At 39.1% G+C, this 24,382-nt stretch overlaps 1 protein-coding gene across 2 annotated transcripts in view; it reads left to right on the forward strand.

Annotated features, from left to right (window-relative positions):
- COLQ (collagen like tail subunit of asymmetric acetylcholinesterase) overlaps positions 1-24,382 on the forward strand; it is a 140,665-nt gene that overhangs the window by 97,324 nt on the left and 18,959 nt on the right. The window contains exons 5-11 of one of the 2 annotated variants that reach the window (XM_089669871.1): positions 991-1,017; positions 3,000-3,062; positions 6,606-6,668; positions 10,010-10,036; positions 12,458-12,502; positions 13,049-13,084; positions 16,960-17,040. In XM_089669871.1, the coding sequence (XP_089525997.1) occupies positions 991-1,017; positions 3,000-3,062; positions 6,606-6,668; positions 10,010-10,036; positions 12,458-12,502; positions 13,049-13,084; positions 16,960-17,040 (342 nt within the window). The remainder of the gene's footprint in view (positions 1-990; positions 1,018-2,999; positions 3,063-6,605; positions 6,669-10,009; positions 10,037-12,457; positions 12,503-13,048; positions 13,085-16,959; positions 17,041-24,382) is intronic. The other variant, XM_089669872.1, reaches the window with a different exon arrangement.

The following is a 24,382-nucleotide window of genomic DNA, read 5'->3' on the forward strand; positions in this document are numbered from 1 at the left end:
AGGAAAATTATTCAGCTGGATTGCATACCTTGTGAAGGAGAATGATACAAATCATAAAGAATGTTGTCTGGTGCTTATCGTGATTGATACATTGACAATCTAGGCCCCAGACACACTAGGCATTTAGCCCCATACTTAGGGCTCTGGCATTTAGCAGCAGATGGAGGGCACATCCATCCTTTCTGCCGGAAGCATGTCACAATCTACTGACAGCTGCTGCGGATGGACAAGGCATCTAGCGGTATAAACTTTTGGGGCAATATGTGTCCATGGATGAATGCCTGGAACGCAGAGTTCTTGTGTTCTGGGCATTCATTCCTGGGCTGATACTGCTCTGAACATTTGTACTGCTATGTGCCCCGTCTAGTACCATCCAACTGTTGTCCTCTCATAGAGCTTGACTGGCAGTGGGGCTGGACATCTGTGCCATCCAACCAAACCAAAGTATCAGAGCCCCATGCACCAGAGCTTAAAGTATAACTACAACATTTTTTTTTTTTGTTTTGGATATAGTGGAGAGGGATTAGAACCACTGTCAGTTTGTATTGCTGTCTGTATCCCCTTTAAAGAGATTCACCCTCTCTATTTGTACTGTTTACTATTATCATTGAAAGTGCAAGTAAAGAAAATCCCAAATTGTGGGCTGTCCCCAGAAAAATAATATAGTGGAAATATTCCAATGGGGGCACTAGTTCTGGTGACATGGGGGTTCTCAAGGGATTCCCTTAATTTCCAGGGATTTCCTCTCATTTCCTGTTTGGCTGTGGGACAGGAAGTGAAGAGAAATCTCCTCAATGGTAAAACAAAATCTGTCTCTATCCAAAATGAAAAAAAAAAGTTCTGCCTATAGTTCTACTTTAATGCCCAGTGTGCAGAGGCCTTAATTGTAAAAATGTTCTAAAAAAACTTAAGTGTGTTTTGCGTGTTCCCATTGAGAATGTATTTCTGTTTATATTTGAATTTACCACTGTTGTTTTCTTTTTTTTGCAGGGTGAAATTGGCAGGCCAGGCAGAAAGGTATAATCTACTATTTCTTTCATATATTTTTCGCAAGTTAAATAAAAACAATTGGTCACCAAGAAAGGAGCAGTTAGACACCTTAAAGTTCACTAATTTACTAAAGGAACAAAATTTCTGTATGCCTGGAAGTGCTTGGAATACACAGGCATACAAATCCATACACCCATGCAAAGGGCTGGTTTCACCAGGTGTTCCTTGCTTCTGTGTGCAGGCTGTCTCATAGCCACTGGTTCCAGTTTGACAGGTATGCGGATGCGGGTGTGCGGCCCCAAACCCAAGGAATTTTAGTATGAAAATACAATTCAGTGTTACAGTGTGACAATTTTCATCATCTCTTCTTCACACAGCTGAAGAAAGAAATAAATCAATTTTCAGGTAGAAATACCCCCAAATAACAAAAAACTATTATACCAGAAGATGGCGGTTGCATGTCAATGGGAGTTCGCTCCTTAAAAATCATTGACTTATCTTTGGCTGTCTGTAGTATCAAAAACGCATTAAAACACAAGTCACACTACATAATTACAATGAAAATTGGATCAAATCACAGCTGCACTAGTGTGAACCTAGCCTAATTCAACTCCATGGTCTACTAACCCAGTACATAGTGTAACCATTCTCTTTTGGTATAGTTCTTTGTTGAATTGTGTGTATTTCTATTGAAAATTGATGTATTTGTGTTCATTTCTGGACTACCTGGCTGTATGCTTGGATAAGGGTCTGGTATGAATTGAGTCCATAAGAGGCCCAAAGGGCTTGGTAAGGATTGGGGAGGGGAGACCCCACGCCATTATTTTTTAATGTTACTGAAAGGCAACTAACACAGATCACAGCCAAAAAAGGAATGTACAGTACATGTGTTTCTGGTGCATCTCCATTGAAATCTGTGGGACATCGCAGCAAAGTACTACAGGACCCTTTTTCAAACTCACGCCATGCTGAGTTAAAGGGGTACCATTGAAAACAATGTGATTTCCATTGTCATGCAATTCTGTGCAACTGATACCAACATATACACCCTAAAAATTGACCTCCCCTCCTAAAGTCAGTGCCCCAGGAGGTGTATGGGACATGAACTGTCAAAACCCTATGAGTGACTGTTCTCCAGTCATGGAGTGGTCTATGCTGCATTAAGAGAGAACTCTGTAGGACACTGCAGTTTCTTCACCACAGCCTGCATTTCAAGAATAGGAGAAAAAAGCAGGCCATGGTGTGGACAAACAATGAGGTATATAGCAGAGAGCAGACAGCGAATTCCCCTCTCTGTTATAAATGGAGCTCAGAATAGCTATTTCTTTGAATGGCAGCTAGTTTTACCCAGGTCCCCCTGGTGATAACAATGACATCATGTCCAAGACAGTGTGGCACCACTAAAGACCATGTCATTTGTTTTTCTGCACCATAAAAATACTTTGTACGGACTCTGCAAGTCTGAATTCTAGACATTCACATGGTAAATCCCATGCTGGTCAGCTACAAATAGCATGGGACCCTCTGTCATGCTATGCAGCGTCACACACATCCTATTGCCGTCGGAAGTGATCAGATTTAGAAGCTGGGAAAGAAGGAGTTATTAATAAACCACTCTGTGATAGCTCCAACAGAACAGAGAATTACTGCATGGTACAAGGCAGCCAAGTGTTTCTTCAGGTTTAGGAGTCTAAGAAGATATTGTTACATCAGTGAATCCATTTTGATTTAAATTTTTCCAGAACAGTGATTGACTATACTGTAGATGCCTTTTTATCTATTTACCCAATATTGAAGTCAGATGAAATACATATTTTCAAAATAAATAGCATTTAAAAATATATATTTATAGTTTACAAATGCATTTGGTTAACAGATGTTAACCTAAAATATGAGGTATTTCTTGTCATATGAAGGTATTCTTCTGTAACTGTGTATTATCTGGTTATTTACAATGCATATTAATTTTTTATTCTTGTGAAAAAGCTAATTTGTGCATTTCCCTTTAGGGCAGGATTGGTCCACCTGGTGTTCCGGGAATGCCAGGTCCTATAGGACCAATGGGACTTAAGGTATGCACTGTTTAAATATCATTGTGTCCATAATATTGGTAAATTTCTAAATATTCAAGTCTTCTTATCAGTAAAAAAATCCACTTTCCTATCCTATCTTGTCATATTTACTGTCCAGAGGAAACTGGTTACAAGCAGTAAGAACTTTTACCTTCAGTGCATTCTTCATAAACAAATATACAATAGGAACTGATTTATACACAATAAATTATTATTATTACATCACTATCACTGCTGCATCGCTTCAATCTCTTCTTCCTGTCACATTCACACTAAACAATAGAAAGAATTGTTGGGTTTCTCTACTAATTTGTCAAGTCCCAACTTGAAAGCTTCAGTGGTAGAAAACTAAAGATGCCAATTCTAAGTTCCAAAGCTCCAGATATAATGGATTCCTCTAGTATAATTTACAATAAACATTGTTATAAATTTGTTTAGCCTAAAGCCCAACTCCAGGAATTCTAAAAAAATCTACCCTTGCAGCAAGACCTCCCTGCATTGCAAGGGTTAAATGCTCATGTCTAGGGGTGCTGGAATGAGAGGAAATACTTACCTTATTCCATGCCTCAGCAGGGTCATATTGTATGTAATACCAAGGAATCCACATACTGGAGCATTGGGGAGAAGGGGACAGCAGTGGGTCCAGCCAGGATATGGATAGGGTAAATAATCCTGCCTTTTCCTGCACCCCTAGACATAACAAGCATTCAACCCTTCCAGTGCAGGAAGGGTAGGGGAGTGTACTGCAAGTGTAGAATTTCTAATTCCTGGATTTAAGAACGTATGTTTTATTGTTGCAGTTCTAATTTTTTTGTTTTGTATTATTAACATGGGTTCCCTTTTAAAGTTGTACTGTAGCCAGACTTACACTATGTATATTTCTTTCTTTTTCAAGGATTTTATTCATTTTAAATGAACAATGGTGCACAAAGTTACAGAAATAGAATAGTACAAACATACGTTAACATTAAAGCGCAGTTCCACTCACGCTGTCAAAAAATAAAAGTCAGCAGCTACAAAAACTGTAGCTGCTGACTTTTAAAAAACAGCCACTTACCAGTCCTGTGGTGTGTCCCCTGCACTCCGCTTCACCGGCCGTCATGTATTCCAGGAGGCCGGCATCTTCAGCATGGGCACCCAGCTGTGATATCTTGCGGCCTCACAGCCGGGTACCAACTGCGCATGCGCGAGTAGCGCTGCGCTTCATGATTGGTCCTGTAGTCTTCTGGGACCTGTCACGTGTCCCAAAAGACTACAGGGAGGGAGGGAGGTCACATTCTGCTTCCAATCGCCTAGGCGATCGCACTGGAAGTGGGAGAGGGTACCTGTCAAATTCGGGTACTCGCCCCCCCCACCCCCCAAAGGTGACAAAAGGTCCACTTTTGGGTGGATCTCCACTTTAAGGAAGTAGGCAAAAGGCCTCCCGTCGAGTAGCTGGAGTAAACAGAGAGGCAACGTTATAAAAATGACCATATGAGCAGCTAATCAAAGAGTGTCTTATTCCGTCCTCTCGGGTGACCAGGGGAGGCCATTCAAGAAGGTAGAACATAAGAAGAGACAAGAAACAATAATGAGCGTGTGAAGAGGTAAGAAAAGGGATCTATTAAAAAAAAGGGGGTGTGAGAAGGTAAGCGGGAGGGAGGGAAGGGGGGTACTTTTCATCACCCATGGGTTCTGGCAGAGTGGCTCTTTGTGTATTTGTTTGCCACATCGTCTAGGTAGGTGTATACTGGAATAGCACAAATCTGTTGTATTCAGGAAATGTAACCAACAAGCCCATGTGCGGGTAAATCTAGTTGGTGTGCCATGTGCTATGTTAATAAGCTCCTCCATGTCGGCTGCTTGCCGGATGCGTTATAACCACTCCCTAATGGTCGTGGGGTTTTCAGAATTCCATTTTAGGGGGATGCAGTGTCTGGCTACATTGACTAAGTACATAGCCAGAGATCTAGAATGAACAGATTGGGGAAGAGATGAATGATGCAGGAGGTATTGTGCTGGAGTATAATCCAGGGTGTATGTGGTAATTTTGGCAATAATGTTGTGTACTCTTTTTCCAGAATGGTTGTATTTTGTGCCATTCCCGCCAAATGTGCAATAAAATGTATACTTCTAGGTTTACACATTCTTATCAAGCAGTAATTGAGCATTATAGCCCCACTCTGGATTTCTGTTAAAGTGTTACTAAACCCACAACAGTAAAATCAGTCTGTATAGGTAGCAAAACATGCTTGTTAAACTCACTGTGGAACCTAAGCTGTTAATCCTCTGTATTGTGTAAAAACTATATCCTGACTTCTCTGATAAGTTATATCGTGTGGAGTCACATTGCACATGCTCAGTTTGGTGTGAATTGCTAGAGAAGTTTTCTTTTTTTTCTTGGGAGAGTGCATGTGATGAGCACAGGGCCAATCAGCACTGTCCAGACAGAGGTCAGGGGTTATGCATCCTCCTAGAGCAGAATGAAAACTCCTTCTACAAGCTTTAACATGTGCTCTGCTAGACACTGATAAAGGTCACAAGACTGCTATATACTGCTGATGAGAAAAGGTATTGAGCAGTTTATATTTACTAAAATATTTGCACTTCCGTGTACTGTGGAAAACCAGATATAGTGAATGCAGGGTCCTGGGTTTAGTAACACTTTAAATGTACCCATGCAGTACCCCTCCCCCTGCAGAGGTTAAACTCTTGTTTGGTTAGGGGAGAAAGGAATAAATATAAATACTTAGTTTATTCCTCACTCCTTCAGGCTTCCTTCTTTCTGTGTGATCAGTTCCCCAAAGCAAGTAACTTCACTGCCCATTTGGTCACAGCTCTCTGACATCATCAGGTACAATGCAGGACCAGCAGTCCGGCATTCTCCATTAGGCTGGTAAGGGCCTGTTCCAGAACATCAGTCAGCAGAGGAGAGCACCGGCTGCTGAGGGAGCAAGGATTGAGGAAAATATTTATACTTATTCCTTTCCCACCCTAGCCATTTAACCCATACAGTGCAGGGGGGACCACAATGTATGAGTACATTTAACAACAGCCTTGAGTTGGGCTTTAATACTAGCCCTCATTGACTTGTACAGGCACAGTGGAACAATTCATCCTCACAAGTTCACAACAAAACCACTTTAACTTTTGATTTCATCAGCTCAGATCATTGAGTTCCTCCTCCCCCCCAGTAGTGACTGCCAGCTTTACAATCTCTAACGTAAGCACAGAGCAATTGCACAGGAAGGGGGGAGCAGAGTGCAGGGGCTCAACTTGACTAATTTCACTGCATCTTCACTGTGAACTTTGAGGATGACTTGTTCCACAGAACCTACAGTATCAGAGGCCATTGAGAGATTAAAGCGTATTTAATGCTTGTTATAAATCTATGAATATTTGAATGTCCATAACCTAGCCACAGTTCTACTTTTGGAAAGCATACATCCCAAAGTATGGGTCAGAGATTTCTAAACTCAGAATTGTGACTGAGCAGCGGACTAACCTATACTTATATAAGTGTTATTTGATACAGTTAACATGTTTTGTTGCTTTGATCCAAAGGGTGAAAAGGGAGACTCTGCATCTTTTGGCACGTCTGGCTCAAGAGGACCAATGGGCCCCAAGGTTTGTTATACCGTATATGTCTTTGTTAATATAATGGGCAGCACAATTATACATAAGCCTGAAATACAGCTCTAATCAAGTTACTGATAAAATAATCATTCTAGTTATCACTGGTAATGGAGTACCGACAATTAAGTATAGAAAGCCAATATAATTTCTGGCAGAATTTTATCAGCTTTGAAATACTTTACACTCTACCAAGTACAGTATACATTGCAAGTAAGCATGTGCTTAAATTGTCCTTGATTTGATAAATTAAACTCAATAATTGCCACAAAAACTGCATGATAGAAGGCAAAATTGAAGAGGAGAGTGAATGGATGTAGAATGCATGTATGGTACAGATAACCCTTCTTTAAATGTCTCTTTCATGGCCTAAAAAGCATCCAAGCTAACAACATTGTAGAATGACATACACCTGTACTTCGGCAATATTGTTAGACTGTTTTCAAGCCATGACAGATTCACTTTATAAGACAGCTATATCCTGAAAGTTTATCTCTGTAGATGTTCTACAAGAAAACACTTCTGTGCTTTGCAGTATGACACTGCATCTTTATTTTAGATTTTTCTTTTTGGAAATTTATGAAGTGAACTGATGCAGTGATCTGGCTTCGCTATGTTTGACATAATATATGTAGAATTTGTTGTATCTATATTATGCTAATTTGAATGCAGAATATTCAGTCAACCATAACACAGATGCAAAACATGTGCCATCCCAATTATACATTTCAAGCCAAAACAGCCATTAATATTACCATTTCAAGTGCATACCATTTGTTTCAACCAGCCTTTATGCTCTGCTGTTCTCCCATAGAAACAACTGAAAGTTAAATATCACGAATAAGTCATTTTGGGACTGAGTAAAAGGGAACAGCAATAATCTTTAGCTCTTGTATGACTTTCCCAGGGTAGCACAATGAATGTGTTGTTTTTTACAGTAGCAGTTTATTACCAGAGTTGGGACAAGATGTAACCAACAAGAGTACAAATCTTATATGTATTGGTTGAAAGAAAATTCAAGAATAATACTATGTGATATTCTGCCCCAAATCTTGTGTACAAATACTGACTACCTCTGATGGGGTTCTTTAAATCATAGGCAATCAATGGGTCTTTCTCTCTGTCTCTGATTTTTCAGTATAGCAGTAGAAACATCAAAGAACCAAGCTATCTGTAAGGTCACATTCTCAGACTTTCAGCCTGGGTTTTCCTCAATGTAACTAGTGTACAGTAGCCAAAGTTGATGTTGTATCAGCCTCTTATTATCCCCTGAATAGAAGAACTGTGGATGGGTGAAGGACATGCTTGTATTGCTTACTTACAATAGAGAAAAATCAGGTCACCAACTTGGCTCTACTATCTGGCACAGCTGTGCAAATCTCAGAATGAATCAATGTATGAACAGAAATACAAATCCTTTGGCAAGTAAGACAGCTCCTATGTACAGTATGTAGTTCAACTGTAGTCTAGATGTCTGCCTGGAGTTCAGCTGTACTATAGCTGCTATGAATGAAAAACGATCTTAAAATGGATAATGAGCGGATGAATGAAATGTCTGCCTTCTCCATTCATAGACCGCATTTCAGTCATAGAAGCCAGGCAGGTATAGTCAGAACTTTTGATGAGTGCAAATGGTCCTTTGGCTCTGTTAACCCCAGAAGATTATGGTAGTTGGGGTAGTGGGGGATTGCAGTGGTGTATTTTGGTTTTGTGCTGCCCTAGGCAAGACTAAAATTGCGCCCTCCCCAACTAAATTTGTCCCACCCCTTCCTGTTTAGGATTCACCCCCTCATCTATACACTCCACCCCTTCTACTTTAGTCTACACCTCTTCCTATTAGAGCTCCACCTAAGGAGTTGGACAGAGATTGCGGACAGGATACAGGAGACGGTCAGGGACTGCGGACAGGATACGGGAGACAGTCAGAGACTGTGGACAGGATACAGGAGAAGATCAGAGACTGCTGACATACTACAGGAAATGGTCAGAGACTGTGGACAGGACACAGGAGACGGTCAGAGACTGTGGACAGAGTACAGGAGACGATCAGGAACTGCGGACAGGATATGGGAGATGGTCAGAGACTGTGGACAGGATATGGGAGACGGTCAGAGACTGCTGACATACTACAGAAGATGGTCAGAGACTGTGGACAGGATACAGGAGACGGTCAGAGACTGTGGACAGGATACAGGAGACAGTCAGAGACTGTGGACAGGATACAGGAGACAGTCAGAGACTGAGAACAGGATACAGGAGAAGGTCAGAGACTGTGGACAGGATACAGGAGACGGTCAGAGACTGCGGACGGGACACAGGAGATGGTCAGAGACCAGTTGGAGAGGCCCGGTCTATACCAAGCACTATGGATGCCTACACACATTAGATGGGTGCTGCACAACCTGTTAGACCTTGAAGCCACTTGAAGAGTTAACAAGAGTCATCCCTGTGCTGGTATTATGTACACCAATTCACAAAATAAAGTACAATGAAGTAATTTCACACTTTCACACAAAATTTTCTAGTCTACAGTTTTCACCAATATAGTTAACCATCCAGCTTCTTGGAGAAGACTCACATACTACACCTCCTGGTAAAACGAGTAGAGGCTGTAGATCTTCATAGACATCATGCTCTTTATTGGCCATGGCTGACAGGTTCCCTGTCTCCTCACCCGTCCTCATCCCCCCACCCATACACAGCCGAATCCACCCCCACCGCCCAAACACAGCCGAGCCTGCCCCTTCCCGCCCGAGCACACACGAGCCCACCCCCCCTTCCCAAACACACATGAGCACGCCCCCCCCACCTGAGCACACATGAGCACAACCCCCTTCTTTGGGAGGGTGCATGTGATCAGCACAGGGCCAATCAGCACTGTGCAGACAGAGGGTCAGGGGTTATGCAGCCTCATAGGACAGTCAGAGCACAATGAAAACTCCTCCTACAAGTTTTAACCATTGCTTGGCTGGACACTGATAGAAGTCACAAGACTGCTATATACTGCTGATGAGAAAATGTATGTAGCAGTTTATATTTGTACTGTGGGAGACCAGATATAGTGAATGCAGGAGCATGGGTTTAGTAACACATTAATTGGCCAGCCCAAGATAAGGCAACTCCCATGCATGCACACATGAGTTAAATTATCCAGGCACCTAGGCATGCTGAGAAACTACACTGGACTGTGCAGAACCATTTTCGAGAATATCATAATACTTAAGACTAGTAGGGCTAAACAAGGTGTATCCTCTTTCTTTCTGTATTTACCAGCAGCATGTTTGATATTCTGTTTCTGTTGCACATTTAGATAATTTGTCTGCCATTTCTTTAAGGGTTATCCTGGCGTTAAAGGAGAAAAGGTCAGTGCTTCTGCCTAAGTACTAACCAGAGTCTGTGCTGAATGTTAAAAGGGGAATTCCGCAGATTGCAGGATTCTGTAATAATATACTGTTATTCAGCTTTTTTGCTATTTGAACTGCTTCTGATAATCTATTCTGCCATACTGTAACTGGTGGATACATTACATGTGCACAAAGCAGGACATACAGGTATTGAGGATAAATATTGTGATGGGCATTGCTCTGTATGACCCAGCCTAGTTTATAGATTATAGCTGTCTACCTTGTTAACTCGGGTATGTCTGGCTTAATTGTTCTTTACTTGTGCTAAACACAGTATGGGGTTGATTTACTAAAGCCAAATAGACTGTGCCCTTTGCAAGTGTAGTTGCTCCAGAGTTTAGTAAATATGTTAAAGCTTCACTTTACAAAGAATACCCAATCACATGCAAAGAAAATAAAAAAAATGCATTTTTGCTTGCACATGATTGGAAGTCAGCAAAGCGTCTTCTCATTCACTGAACTCTAGAGCAACTGCACTTGAAAAGTGCACAGTCTATTTGTCTTTAGTAAATCAACCTCTATGCATATTTGAAAAGATGACATGTATATATTTTCTTTGTTTCATGTTCAAAAAATTAGATTTAATTTTTATTGGTATAACTATTTAAGAAAGTTGCATCTATTATAATGTACATAGACTTATCACAGTGAGAGATGCAAAAAGCTTATAATACAAACAAAACGTTTGGTTGCATCCATGCCCTGTTACCAGGTATACATTTTGTTAACACAAGTAATAATAGTATGAAGAGAGGGTCTTGAAAAAGTTGACTCTGTATGCGGATCTGCGTGTCCTCATGAACTATATACCAATAGTTTCCCTAAAAGTATCGATTGCCGGTTTTAGAAAAATATTGGGTTTTTCCACACGAGACTCAATGGTCCATAATCTCTCCCTGTATCAGTATAGCATATCTTATACTTAGCATTATGCTGTGGTGGAAGGTAAGAACCATAGGTATGCTTCTGGCGCCGCTTGAGGCTGACAACAGACAAAAATCACCCCGCCGGCAAAGAAAGGAAGATGGGAGCAGCGTCCCAAGTAACTCCAATAACTTAACAGTATTGTTGAGGATGAACACCGCTCAAACCGATCTCCAGGACTAAGAGAGGAACAGGATGTGTTTCGCCATGCCCACAGGGGGCTTGGTCACAGAGGCTTCTATGCTGTGGCGGAAAGTGGATATAATAAAAATAACATATTTAAAGAATCCATGTGGATAGTAAGGAAAAGGTAGCACTTGATCCAGAGGTTCCAGGGTTTTTGAAATGTTGTCATATTATCAAAAAAATTATATATAACAGTATAGATATATATAAACATTTTACATTGAATTCTTGCTAGATAAATATATATTAATATTTCAGATCTCTCACTTGCAGTTAGCAGGTGGTGCGCATGAGAGAACAGAGCCACCTAATCACTACGCTTATTTACTGCGACATTGTGGATAGCTTCTGCTTCTGTAAATATATCTGATTTGCAAAATATTAGGTTATTCTCACAGTTAAATCATTCAGAGTAGGGACACCAGTTTCAGTGTTGGAACCATTTGGGTTTTCAATTTGCAGAAGCAGTCAATAGTGCATCAGGAGTGCAGGGCTTTCTTATTATAAAGCCCAGCATAGTTTGCACACACAAGGTGTCATGGAATCACCACATAATAAAATGTTATTAGTACAATTACAATTTTAAATAGATAATAAAAAATTATATAAAACCTAAGTTTGTAATGTTGTCACATCTGAATAATATCAGATGGATAGATTGAAAGCATTACATGCTTTTATGTGAATAGGCAGAATCCTGTCGGATGGGTGCTGTTAGGGTAAACCCTTATCAGATGGGTTATAAAACCTGTTTTGATCCCTATTTTTATCCCCAGCAATGAACAACCTTCTTCCTCCTCCTCCTCTTTCATTTTCTCCTCTACTTTTCTCTTCCTCCCCCACTTTCTCTCTCCCTCTCTCCTTCCTCCCCCCCCCCATATTAAATCCCCTCTATTTTTCAGATTAAATTATTCTGATATATTTTTCTTTCTAATCAGCAAACTGACCTTCAGTTCTATACAGGTATAGGTGTTTAACTTGCAACAGGTATTTTAAATTATATATTTACATTTCTACCATAGTCCCACCTATATACATTATTCTCTAAACCATGCTCATACATTTTTCATGCCGCCATTCACTGATACTTCATACACAGTCGTGGAATATTCTGCTAATGTGGCTTACATATATAAAGTAACTGGCCTGAATACCATAACTGGTCTAGATCACCTTTGGTTTTTGACAAGGAAATGTTCATTTCATGTAGCTCAACTGATAGCTTAATAACATCCTTTTTCTTACCTATGTTAATATTTTTACTTTCAGGGTGCAAAAGGAGATCCAGGAGAATTGGGTCCCAAAGGTGAACAGGTAGGAAGATTCACTTATACATGTGAAGCTAGCCACATAATGATCTGTGCCTAGGGAGGGAGAGTGTCTATTGTGTAAATGACTTTACTACATCCTTTGTGCCATTTATTGTCAGGTTACTTCCTTATTGACAGCCTTATGAACCTGATTGCACTCTCAATGACATCACCCTATGATGTCACACTAATTTTTCCACTAGGCCAATCACTACAATACAGTATATGTAGGGAGCCTTACTGTGCTGTAAAGAGAAAGACAGCTGACATATCTACTTACCAATATCTTGAAAGGATGAATTCTGAATTTGTAAGCCATCATTGTTTAATCCGGTAACTTGAGGTGTAAAAGAAAAATATTGTCAGAACGTTTGTGTCTTCAGAAAATACTCTATTATGCAGGACTGGGTCTGGCAGTATCTAGTGGCTCCCCCAGCCACCAACATCTTCCATCTTTGTATTTTTTGGAACATAAAAAAAGACAAAGTATTAATGCCAAGTCAAGATACAGGAAATAATAATGTCTTTACATTTCTTTTTGTTTTCATAGGGCTTTATGGGTCTACCAGGAATGCTTGGACAAAAAGTAAGCACATGTAGACAGTTATTAATTTGTATGCAAACATCACATTTACATTGTTTTTGTTTTTATATTAGGTATATAGAAAATGGTGTATGCTTTAGGAAGTAGTAAACTGAAATGTACATAAATTGCATCAATACTAATAAATACTAATATTAGGAGTGAGTGGTCTAGCCAGCCAAGACAAGAAGACAGTTAAACTATAGCTTAAAAACTATTTAGTCAGTGCATTGTCCCTATTGCCATATGTACAGAAATGTATTCTGGAATCCCAATTTTCACTGGACTGTGACCACATGAAAACAAAGAGTATTTAAGAGTACTGGGATTCACCTAAATAAATTGGAAGATGTGATAATATGGATCTAAATTTGTTCTTGTGGTTTAACATAAATAAGTGATGAACACAGCCAACCACAAGAGGGAATGCAAGGAATACTATATTATATTTGTAGCTCTTAGGGAATTCCATGCTTCATTTACTTTCTCATGTTACATTCATCTTTTGCTTTCTCAATGCCTGTGTTATATTCAGTGCTGGCAGTGAGCGGGTTGCAAGGTATTTGTGTTATCTGTATTATCATTCTTAATAAACCAGCTAAATATAGCACTCCTTACTGGCAGCAACTGTGTTATCTGTGATAATCATATAATTTCTAAATGAGGACCATATTAAGGAAATCTATTTTGTTCTCTTAACTTGTGGATGAACCCACTAAGGGGAAAAATGACTTAATGAACGTAATGTAGTCTGGAAGTAGAAATTAAATTGTATTTCTGTTGGCTATTAGGAAAACACGAAAAGATGAGGCTGGGTAAACCATAAGCAAAGTGCAATTTAAAAAAGAATATATGTGATATATGCCACAAATTGTATCTATTTATTTCTTTATTTTAAGTTTGTGGTGGGAAGAGTAAAATATCGCCTGAATTATCTACAGAGAAAAATGAAAGCATAGTCAAAAACAAGCAATTAGATGATAGTTTTCCCTTTTAAAGGTGTAGTGCTGCTCCCATAAGAGCTGCTGAAATACTGTCCAAGTCTTCCTCAAAAGCTTTGCCCCACAGCCAAGCACACTTTTCTTCAATGACCAGTCTAGGGGAGTTTTTTTTTTTGCTGTTTTTATTTTTGGAGAAGTTCTATGGGGTTGAGGGAATTAGGTGGGATTATCCAAAAACAAGAACTATGTACCCTTGAGGACTTAGGTATTCTTCAGGACAAGCTATATTAAAGTCTGTGTTTGTAACAAACAGTAGACTTCAGCTTTAGTAGTAGTTAATTGTAAATCTCTTTCTTAGAGCCACAAAAGCAGAGTCCCTTTAAGTAGAAGATTAGATGGACAAAGCTCTTCAGGACACCAGCCGGTGTCCCCTTTAACCAGACCTACAGCTTACTCTGTAGCACCAGAGGGGTGGCAAAAGCACAAAGGTCTCCAAAATCTCTTAGAAGCATCTGTACTCACCCATGGACAGCTGGTTGCCTCCTTCCAACTTCCAAGCAACATCTTTCTCTGATGATACCAGACCACCCCTTCTCAGTCAGCTCTTTTTAGTTCCAGGGTCTTAGCATCCAGATCCACAAGTCGCCCACCTGAGGCCCCACAACAGTCGACATAGCATCATTGCCTGGAAGGGCAGCATGCCCCCTTTAGACTGGACTAATCCTATCCAGGAAAAGACCCAGAGCTCAGTGTGCTCACTGAATATTTACAGTTATCCAGCATGCCATCAGAGCCTCTCTCTGGGGTAGGCCAGGGCTGTATCTATTCATGCTGCTACCTGCATAGCTCCACACCAATGATCCAAAACCTTCCTAAGATTTCTGGATACAGAGGGAGCTATCAGGCAGGCAGCAGCTGAACACATTGAGCAGACCTAACTAGTAGAACACAGCAACACTGATTACAGTGTGAAAGCTATGCTTTTATATAACAACAATCGCAACGACACTGGCTACAGCGTGACAACTAAATTTTCTTATCAAAACACATAGTAAACCTTATCTATCTAAACCTATCTATCTAGGGTGGTACAAAAGAAAACTAACAGATTTGATTTTTTTTTCTTACTGCAGCCTCTACTTTTCATTTCCAGAATTCTAAACAAGCCATTTACATAAAGGGCACATTTTCTATTTTAGTTTTGGGTAGATCCTTGCTGAGGACCTTTACCATCACTATTGGTCCTGATCACCAATTTCACTGGGACCTTAGCTGTTACCAGAACAGGAACAGAGAAGAAATCTTCTTAAAGGGTCACCTGCTTCAGTGATAACTGTCTAAGAATGGATTTCCCCTCACTTTATAGAGATGTCCTTTAATTTCATGCTGCATAAATCTAAAACTAAAAAAAAAAGGTTTGGCTTTCAAAAATATTTGAATGTATTAGAAAATTGTGATGAAACCAGTTTATAACAGTATGTTCTACCATATACAGAACACTAGTTGCATACTCTCTGTATTTGTTTTTCCCGACATAACTTTTACATGCATACATATGTGAATTATTAATTAGTTTAGTAATTAAGTTATATATTACAGATACAATTCAAACTACCATTGATCTGTTGATTTAACACCTAATTTAATTTACAATTTTTGAATAATATTAACAAATACAAAAGACAACTGATTTTGTATTAGTAACTAACTGAAGCACTGGATTCTGGAAGATTGCCGTGGTCTAGTTTCCAGGATGCCATTGGTTCATTCTCTAAATAGATACGGTCTCCTAAAAAAAAAAAAAGTAAAAACACAATCCTTTGTAAAATACATGTATAGCACTGACTTTACGCAGTCCATTGCAGAAAATCTTCCCTCTCTTGTAGAGCTAGGGCTGCCACAAGAATTTACAACATTCAACACTTCCAGGTCCACTATTATGCCTAATTGATTGGTATCTGTCAGTACTAAGCTAGTGCTTGGAGAGGGAAGACCCTTTTTTATGGACCCTGTCATTGTAGCCCCTCTCCGCATCTGAAAGGTATAATGGCATGTCTTGAGTGCCAACTCCTAAAGCAGAACTACACTGCATCTAAGCACCACATATCAAAAATGCTATTTAATTCATTTTTAATATTTAAAGCAAACTTACCCATCCAGTCCCCTTCATTTCTGGTCGTTGCCATCTTCAGTACGAGCAGATAATTCATGTGAGAATGACTTCCTGGAATCCATCTGCCCTTCGTTCAGGCATGCAGGCAGCAGGGTGTGCTTAGCTGAAAAAAACCCTCCTCTCCTCCTGAAGACTCCTGGAATGTATGACATCATTTGCCTAGGCAAGGGAACCAGGAAGTAACTAAAGAAATTAAAAAAAAACTGTTTAAAACAAGTAAATAGTATATACTTTACCACCTATTTACTAATAATGTTAGCAGCATAAAAGAATCAAAATAGTCAGTGTTGATTGAAAGAGTGAAGTTCCACTTTAATGTTCAGAAAGAGAGCTCATGTTTATTAAAAATTTAGTTAAAATGTAAAATCAAGCTTGGAGATAATAAATACCTAGGGTCCAATGGATGTGAAGCTGGTGGATTATACTGTAGAAGTATACTAGGCTACTTGTTGGTACAGATTTTGTGAAATGTTCCCAATTCTATTTTCAAGATAATATAAATATAAATATATATATATATATATATATATATATACATACACACAGTATGTGTGCACATCTGATCGTGACACCTTTGTGAACGGGCAGCTCTACTAGCTTATGATACACAAACCTTTTTTTTTCTTTTAGGAAATCCTATACACACTGAAATCTGAGAAAAAAATTATGTGATAATATAGATTATTCGTTTTCATAATAGGTTGATTATATTGCACACACTAATACAAAATTAGCTTATTAATTATTATTTACTCCATTGCAAGGGAGAAATGGGCCCAAAAGGAGAGCCGGGGATTCCTGGAAATAGAGGGCCTACTGGGAGACCTGGCAAACGAGGAAAACAGGTACTGTCAGCTCCAATTAGTTGTTTTCTGTTGGTTAATCTTTCTTTCTATCTATAAAACCAAATATATTTGTGCGAATGTACTTTGGCAAAACAATTGGCAGTTTTAATCCAATGTTTTAATTAATAAATCTTGACAGCAGTGTCTAAGTGGACATACGTTGTACAATAAATTGACAAAATCTTTAGCTTAATACCACCTTAAAAGCCAGACTTATCTATTTCTTAACTCCTCTGTGCAGCCACAGATACTATCATGAACTGCCTTACATTCTATGGGATACAAACATGTGTAGCTGGCACATCCAATAGATGACTCAGTTGAGAAGAAGATAATGGTTGGTCCTGGTGGTATAGTGATTGCAGGAACAGCAAACCGATATTCTCTGTAGTATGAGCACTGTGAATTTTAATGCTGTTCACAATGCAAGGCTGCTCAGTTCCTTCGTTTTTATGTTATTCACTGAGGACTGTATTATTTATATCAAATGTACAGCAATTTTGCTGCTAAAATGAAAACTATTCCACTTTTAGAACACCCATGACTGTTTCCATCCAGTTTGTACTATTATGGATAGTTCTTAGTGCCATTTTAGGCAAATTACCTATGCATTATAATGTTCTTACTTTCTACGGATCAACTAGGTATTTGAGGGATAAAGGATTGAACTCAATGGTCAAAATTAACTGCTTGCTTGCTATACTACAAACATCAATTCAAATTAGCATAGTTCATTTTGCTATGATATTTTCCATTGTCTTGTTATATTTCTCCAAAATGTATTCCAAGCTGTTACATATGTCAGAGTATAATATTAAGCCAAAGCTTACACCAAGCTGGTGAATAGAACTCATGACATAATTGTGTCTTCTATTCAAAGAATAACAGTATAATTTGACCAATATGGTATTCCTTCTTCGACAACAAGTGTGTGACTTCCTTAAAGTAGCCTGCATCAGATTTTAAATGGAATGTACTATATTTGACCACTAGATGAAGCTAAGTATTATAGGACATTTCTATGATACTTGACTCTATCTAGTTGCCAAATGCTGTATTTTCCATTTTAAATCAATGAAGTACATTCAAACAGAACAGGATATAGCCTATTTATATAGTCTGTTTACATTTGTGTTTTTGCCTCATTTGCACACAAATGTTCAAGCAACTGGGTTATGTAAATTCTTTATAAGTCAACCCCATAGTATGTGTTGCCTAGGTTTGTATGCTTGTAATAGTATATGTGTTATTCTTTAAGGTGTGCTGCACAAACTAGAATACACATTTATATATTAGTTACACAGTAGCAGTGTTTTTTTTCATTTATTTAAAGGTTATATTTTCAAACCTAACATTATATATGCAGCTGAGAAAAATGCTAACAAAAGAGGAGGTTTCTGGAAGAGTTTTGGGGGAAGTTGATAGTTTAGCCCAATTTGAAATTCTTTCAAATTGTTTGACTATTGAAAACTGGAAGGTTTTGGCTGCATATTAAAGGGATATGGAGACAGTATTCTAAATATTATAAAAGAACCCTGAATTAATATTGATGAATACTGTCTGTTAAGACAAACCTGGACCAAAGAAACTGTGATTTACTCAGTTTCATGCATGCAGGTAGGAGCCCACTTCAGTTTTTTTAATGTAAGCCTGTAAAACCATACTGCAGTTCACCAGTCCTTATCTGTGGTGGCTGCATTAGCTTATTAATTTTAGGCTTTTTTTCCTTTATATACCTGATAGTCTTGTGAACAACACTTGTCTGTCTCTTTGTGGCCATGCTTACTTTCCACTGTATCTGTGGAGGGAGCATTATATTTTTCAACTGGTACAAAAGTTCTTAGCCTGAAAAAGAGTAAAAAAAAAAATGCAGCCACTACATTTAAGGACTGGTAAACTGCAAAATATAACTTTCTTGTTTTTGCTTAGATATGTTTTAAGCTGATCATTCAAGAGGGGCTCTGAGCAATCCTCTCTTTAGCTTATCTACTATTCATTCTTTGGAAACAATTTCTCCAACACTGGGTCTATGGAGTTATTCCAGGTTAGCTATAGGTACATGGGAATGTGAAGACTGCCAAAGCCACTCCTGACTAGACTACGGTAGGATAATAAAACCATACAAGCTGCATTCTAGAAGCATTCACAGGGTTTCATTTATTGTTCTGCAGGATACAATGGAAAGTACAGTTGGGCAATGTTCTTGTACAGGTGCTTTCCAACGTTCTTTACAAAACAGTAAATGACTTCCATTCAGACTGTTCTGGTGGAGCTCAGCCAATCTACAGTAGCTCATGTACACCTACTCTCAATAAGACAGTATAGGATTTTGTACTGTATAACCGTCACCCCCACCTGTTTCCTTAGGTAGTTGTCATGCAATTTTTGTTGTGTCTCCATCATAATGTATATTTCTGCACTCGGTCACAAGTAACTCATTTAGAGAGTTTAATCAAAGGGTACACATTTTTCTTTCATTGCTTTTAAAAAACCTTCTTTTGGTACTAACATATAAGGCTACTAAGTCAATGTTTGCCAGTGGTTGAGTCTCTCTGGAGTGTAATATGATTCATTTGATCCACAAAAATATATGTATATATCATGAACTCTGCAACATTCTCTGCTAATGATACCAACTAAAGATGAAGATGTCAAGTTTATCTAAATACAGTCAGGTCCATAAATATTGGGACATCTACACAATTCTAACATTTTTGGCTTTATACACCACCACAATAGATTTTAAATGAAACGAACAAGATGTGCTTTAACTGCAGACTGTCAGCTTTAATTTGAGGGTATTTACATCCAAATCAATTGAACGGTGTAGGAATTACAACAGTTTGCATATGTGCCTCCCACTTGTTAAGGGACCAAAAGTAATGGGACAGAATAATAATCATAAATCAAACTTTCACTTTTTAATACTTGGTTGCAAATCCTTTGCAGTCAATTACAGCCTGAAGTCTGGAATGCATAGACATCACCAGACGCTGGGTTTCATCCCTGGTGATGCTCTGCCAGGCTTCTACTGCAACTGTCTTCAGTTCCTGCTTGTTCTTGGGGCATTTTCCCTTCAGTTTTGTCTTCAGCAAGTGAAATGCATGCTCAAGCGGATTCAGGTCAGGTGATTGACTTGGCCATTGCATAACATTCCACTTCTTTCCCTTAAAAAACTCTTTGGTTGCTTTTGCAGTATGCTTTGGGTCATTGTCCATCTGCACTGTGAAGCGGCGTCCAATGAGTTCTGAAGCATTTGGCTGAATATGAGCAGATAATATTGCCCGAAACGCTTCAGAATTCATCCTGCTGCTTTTGTCAGCAGTCACATCATCAATAAATACAAGAGAACCAGCTCCATTGGCAGCCATACATGCCCACGCCATGACACTACCACCATCGTGCTTCACTGATGAGGTGGTATGCTTAGGATCATGAGCAATTCCTTTCCTTCTCCATAGTCTTCTCTTCCCATCACTCTGGTACAAGTTGATCTTGGTCTCATCTGTCCATAGGATGTTGGTCCAGAACTGTGAAGGCTTTTTTAGATGTCGTTTGGCAAACTGTAATCTGTCCTTCCTGTTTTTGTGTTTTTGAGGCTCACCAATGGTTTACATCTTGTGGTGAACCCTCTGTATTCACTCTGGTGAAGTCTTCTCTTGATTGTTGACTTTGACACACATACACCTACCTCCTGGAGAGTGTTTTTGATCTGGCCAACTGTTGTGAAGGGTGTTTTCTTCACCAGGGAAAGAATTCTTCGGTCATCCACCACAGTTGTTTTCCGTGGTCTTCCGGGTCTTTTGGTGTTGCTGAGCTCACCGGTGCTTTCCTTCTTTTTAAGAATGTTCCAAACAGTTCTTTTGGCCACAGTAGATGTTTTTGCTATCTCTCTGATGGGTTTGTTTTGTTTTTTCAGCCTAATGATGGCTTGCTTCACTGATAGTGACAGCTCTTTGGATATTATCTTGAGAGTTGACAGCAACAGATTCCAAATGCAAATAGCACACTTGAAATGAACTCTGGACCTTTTATCTGCTCATTGTAATTGGGATAATGAGGGAATAACACACACCTTGCCGTGGAACAGCTGAGAGGCCAATTGTCCCATTACTTTTGGTCCCTTAATAAGTGGGAGGCACATATGCAAACTGTTGTAATTCCTACACCGTTCATCTGATTTGGATGTAAATACCCTCAAATTAAAGCTGACAGTCTGCAGTTAAAGCACATCTTGTTTGTTTCATTTCAAATCCATTGTGGTGGTGTATAGAGCCAAAAATGTTAGAATTGTGTCGATGTCCCAATATTTATGGACCTGACTGTATGTGTTGTCTGTGTTAATTCAGCACAAAATACTGTGTGATGTTATAGGTTCAGGGTAGTATTTTAAGTTCATGCTTCCTTTGGTATTTTCATCCTATAACTTAGCAGTCCACAAAAACTTCTACCTGCCCATGTTAGTTGAGTTAAGTACATTAGACTTGACTAATACAAGTTAGTCGAGTACAATAATCCAAACAGAACAAATTAAAACAGTTATACAGTAGTAAGCCAGTTTTTATGTTCCCCCTATGAGCTGACCTGTAATTTATGTTAAAAGTCACTATTATAGGTATTAGTTTAGCATAAATAGAGCAACCAAGGTAAAATGAAAAGAATTTCAGATCTGGCTGTTTCGAGTACATATACATAAAAAAATCAGCTGAGGCTGTAATATTGTGGATAGCTGCTGTCTATGACTAACGAAAGGCCATCTCGTAAGGAAACTAAGTCCCAGTATACATGCTAGTATATACCAAAGGTGTATAAATATCACTCCTAAATCTGCTGTAAATCAAGAAGGTGCTACATCCTACAACCTATTTTAGAAATTTCCTCCCTCAAAAGCTGTCATGGTACACATTGGTACCAATAACAAAGTTAGAGGAAGGTGCAGCATCCTAAAAAATTATTTCAGGGACTTAGGAGCTATATTGAAGAGAAGGATCTTCAAAGTGGTGTTCTCAGAAATACTGCGGAAGCTGCTGGAGTTAATTTTTCATATTATCAAGCTGGCAATTGGTTGCTAGGACCACTTAGGAACCAATCAACAGCTGATTAATTTGGAAAGTTAACTCTGGCAGCTCCCATCCTCTTTTCAGCAAAGTTTTCTGCCTCCTGCTCTCCACTCTGCTGTGTTAGTGATGGCGAGCGGCAAAAGCAATCCGATGGAGGATTCTGGTTGTCATCTGGGTGTGGTCCACACCCCCCCCCCCCTAGTGACACCGCTGGGAGGGACAGGGAGGGTAGAAGAAGAGGAGGGGTGTGCCTGTATATCAAGAATGATTTACTGGTAAACATCAGGGATGACATTGCTAATGGGGCAAGGGGGGAGGTGGAATCCCTGTGGGTGGAACTTCAAAGGAAAGGAACAAATAGGAACCTAATAGTGGGGATATGTTACAGCCCCCCTAACCTGAAGAATGAGGAGGAATTGGATATCCTATCGCAGTTAGAAATGGCAGTGAGCCAAGGCAATGTCATCATAATGGGGGACTTCAACTATCCAGATATTGACTGGGCAGAAAGAACAGCTCACTGAAAAGGCTCTTAATTCCCTAAATGTCTTGCAGGAAAGCTTCATGTGCCAATTGGTAGGTGCCCCGATTAGAAATAATGCATTGCTAGACATATTAATTACAAAAAACACAGATCTGATAGCAGATGTGAAAATACTGGATAACTTGGGAACCAGCAATCACAGGATAATTACATGCAACATAAATCATAGGAACAGGAGACACAAGGGTAGTGTAAGAACACTAAATTTCAAAAGAGCCAACTTTTCTAAACTGCGCTCAATACTCCAAGATATTAAATGGGACCAATTTCTAGAAACATTAAACATTGAGGAAAAATGGGAGTACTTTAGTAACATTTCAAATAAAGGTATTCTCCAGTGTATTCCAATGGGAAACAAATATAAAAAGAGCGAAGGTTAAAATGGGTGTTTAACATAAAAAGATATTTTAAAGAGAAAAAAATGGCCTTTTAAAAAGGTAAAGCAGAGGGGTCATTGTCGGCATTCCAACACTACAAAGAATGCAATAAGAAATGTAAGAATGCAATGAGGGCAGCTAAAATAGAGCATAAGACACATAGCGTAAAAGAGTACAAAAAAACCTCCTACATTTTAAAAAATGTATTAACAGTAAAAAAGCAAGGTCAAAGCACATTGTCCCCATAAAGGATGATCAGGGGAAGTTGGCTACAAATGATAAGGAATAGAGAACTGTACTAAATGCATTCTTCTCCAATTTTACATAGTAAAGAGGGGGGTATAGTAACCAAGAATGTATCATTAGTAATGCTTCACAGAATGTACCCTTGTGGCTAACAGAAGCTGGTATTTAAAAAAGACTTTAAAAGCTTAACACAAATAAATCTCCAGGACCAGATGGCTTACACCCAAGAGTCCTCAAAGAAGTCAAGTTTCAGCCAGGTTATAGCCTGACCACAATTTCTAATTTTTATGGACAGTGTAATGACGGGAATAGTACCAGCTGATTGGCAAAAGGCCAACATGGTACCAATATTTTAAAAAGGGCAGAGATATATACCTGGAAACTACAGACCAGTTAGTCTAACATCGATAGCATGGAAAATGTTGGAGGGGAAGATAAGGGACTTTATCCAAAAATTCACTGATGAAAACAGTATTATTAAAAGTAATCTGGTAACATTCTACAAAAGAAGTGAGCTGTCATCTAGATAAGAGAAAGCCTGTGGAGGTGGTATATCTGGATTTTGCAAGAGCATTCCATAGAGTTCTAGATAAATGCTTAATTTATGAATTGAGGTCTGTTGGCATGGACCACAAGGTGTGTACCTGGATAGAAAACTGGTTACAGGGGCGTGTCCAAAGGGTGGTGATATATAGCAAGTACTCAGACTGGTCTGCCCTGGGACTGATTCTGTTTAATTTAATTATATAGTTGCAAGAAAAAGTATTTGATCACAACCCATTCTAATTGCATTAATATATACACTAAGCTATAATCTTCAATGTGTAGTGTTGTGAAAAGTGTTGTCATGCCAAATCATATTTTCAAAGGCCTACTACAGTTGCAAGAAAAAGTATGTGAACCCCTTGGGATTACGTGGAGTTTTGCATGAATTGGGCATAAAATGTGCTCTGAACGTCATCTAAGTCACAACAATAGAAGAACACAGTCTGCTGAACATAATACTACACAAACATTAGATGTTGCCATGGTTTAATTGCACATAACATGTAAACATTCACAGTGCAGGGAGGAAAAAGTATGTGAGGCCCTAGCTTAATGACTTCTCCCAGATC

The sequence above is a fragment of the Staurois parvus genome, unplaced genomic scaffold (genome assembly GCF_062004578.1).
Source record: "Staurois parvus isolate SC_StPar_1 unplaced genomic scaffold, SC_StPar_1.0 ptg000082l, whole genome shotgun sequence".
Classification (NCBI taxonomy): Eukaryota; Metazoa; Chordata; class Amphibia; order Anura; family Ranidae; genus Staurois; species Staurois parvus.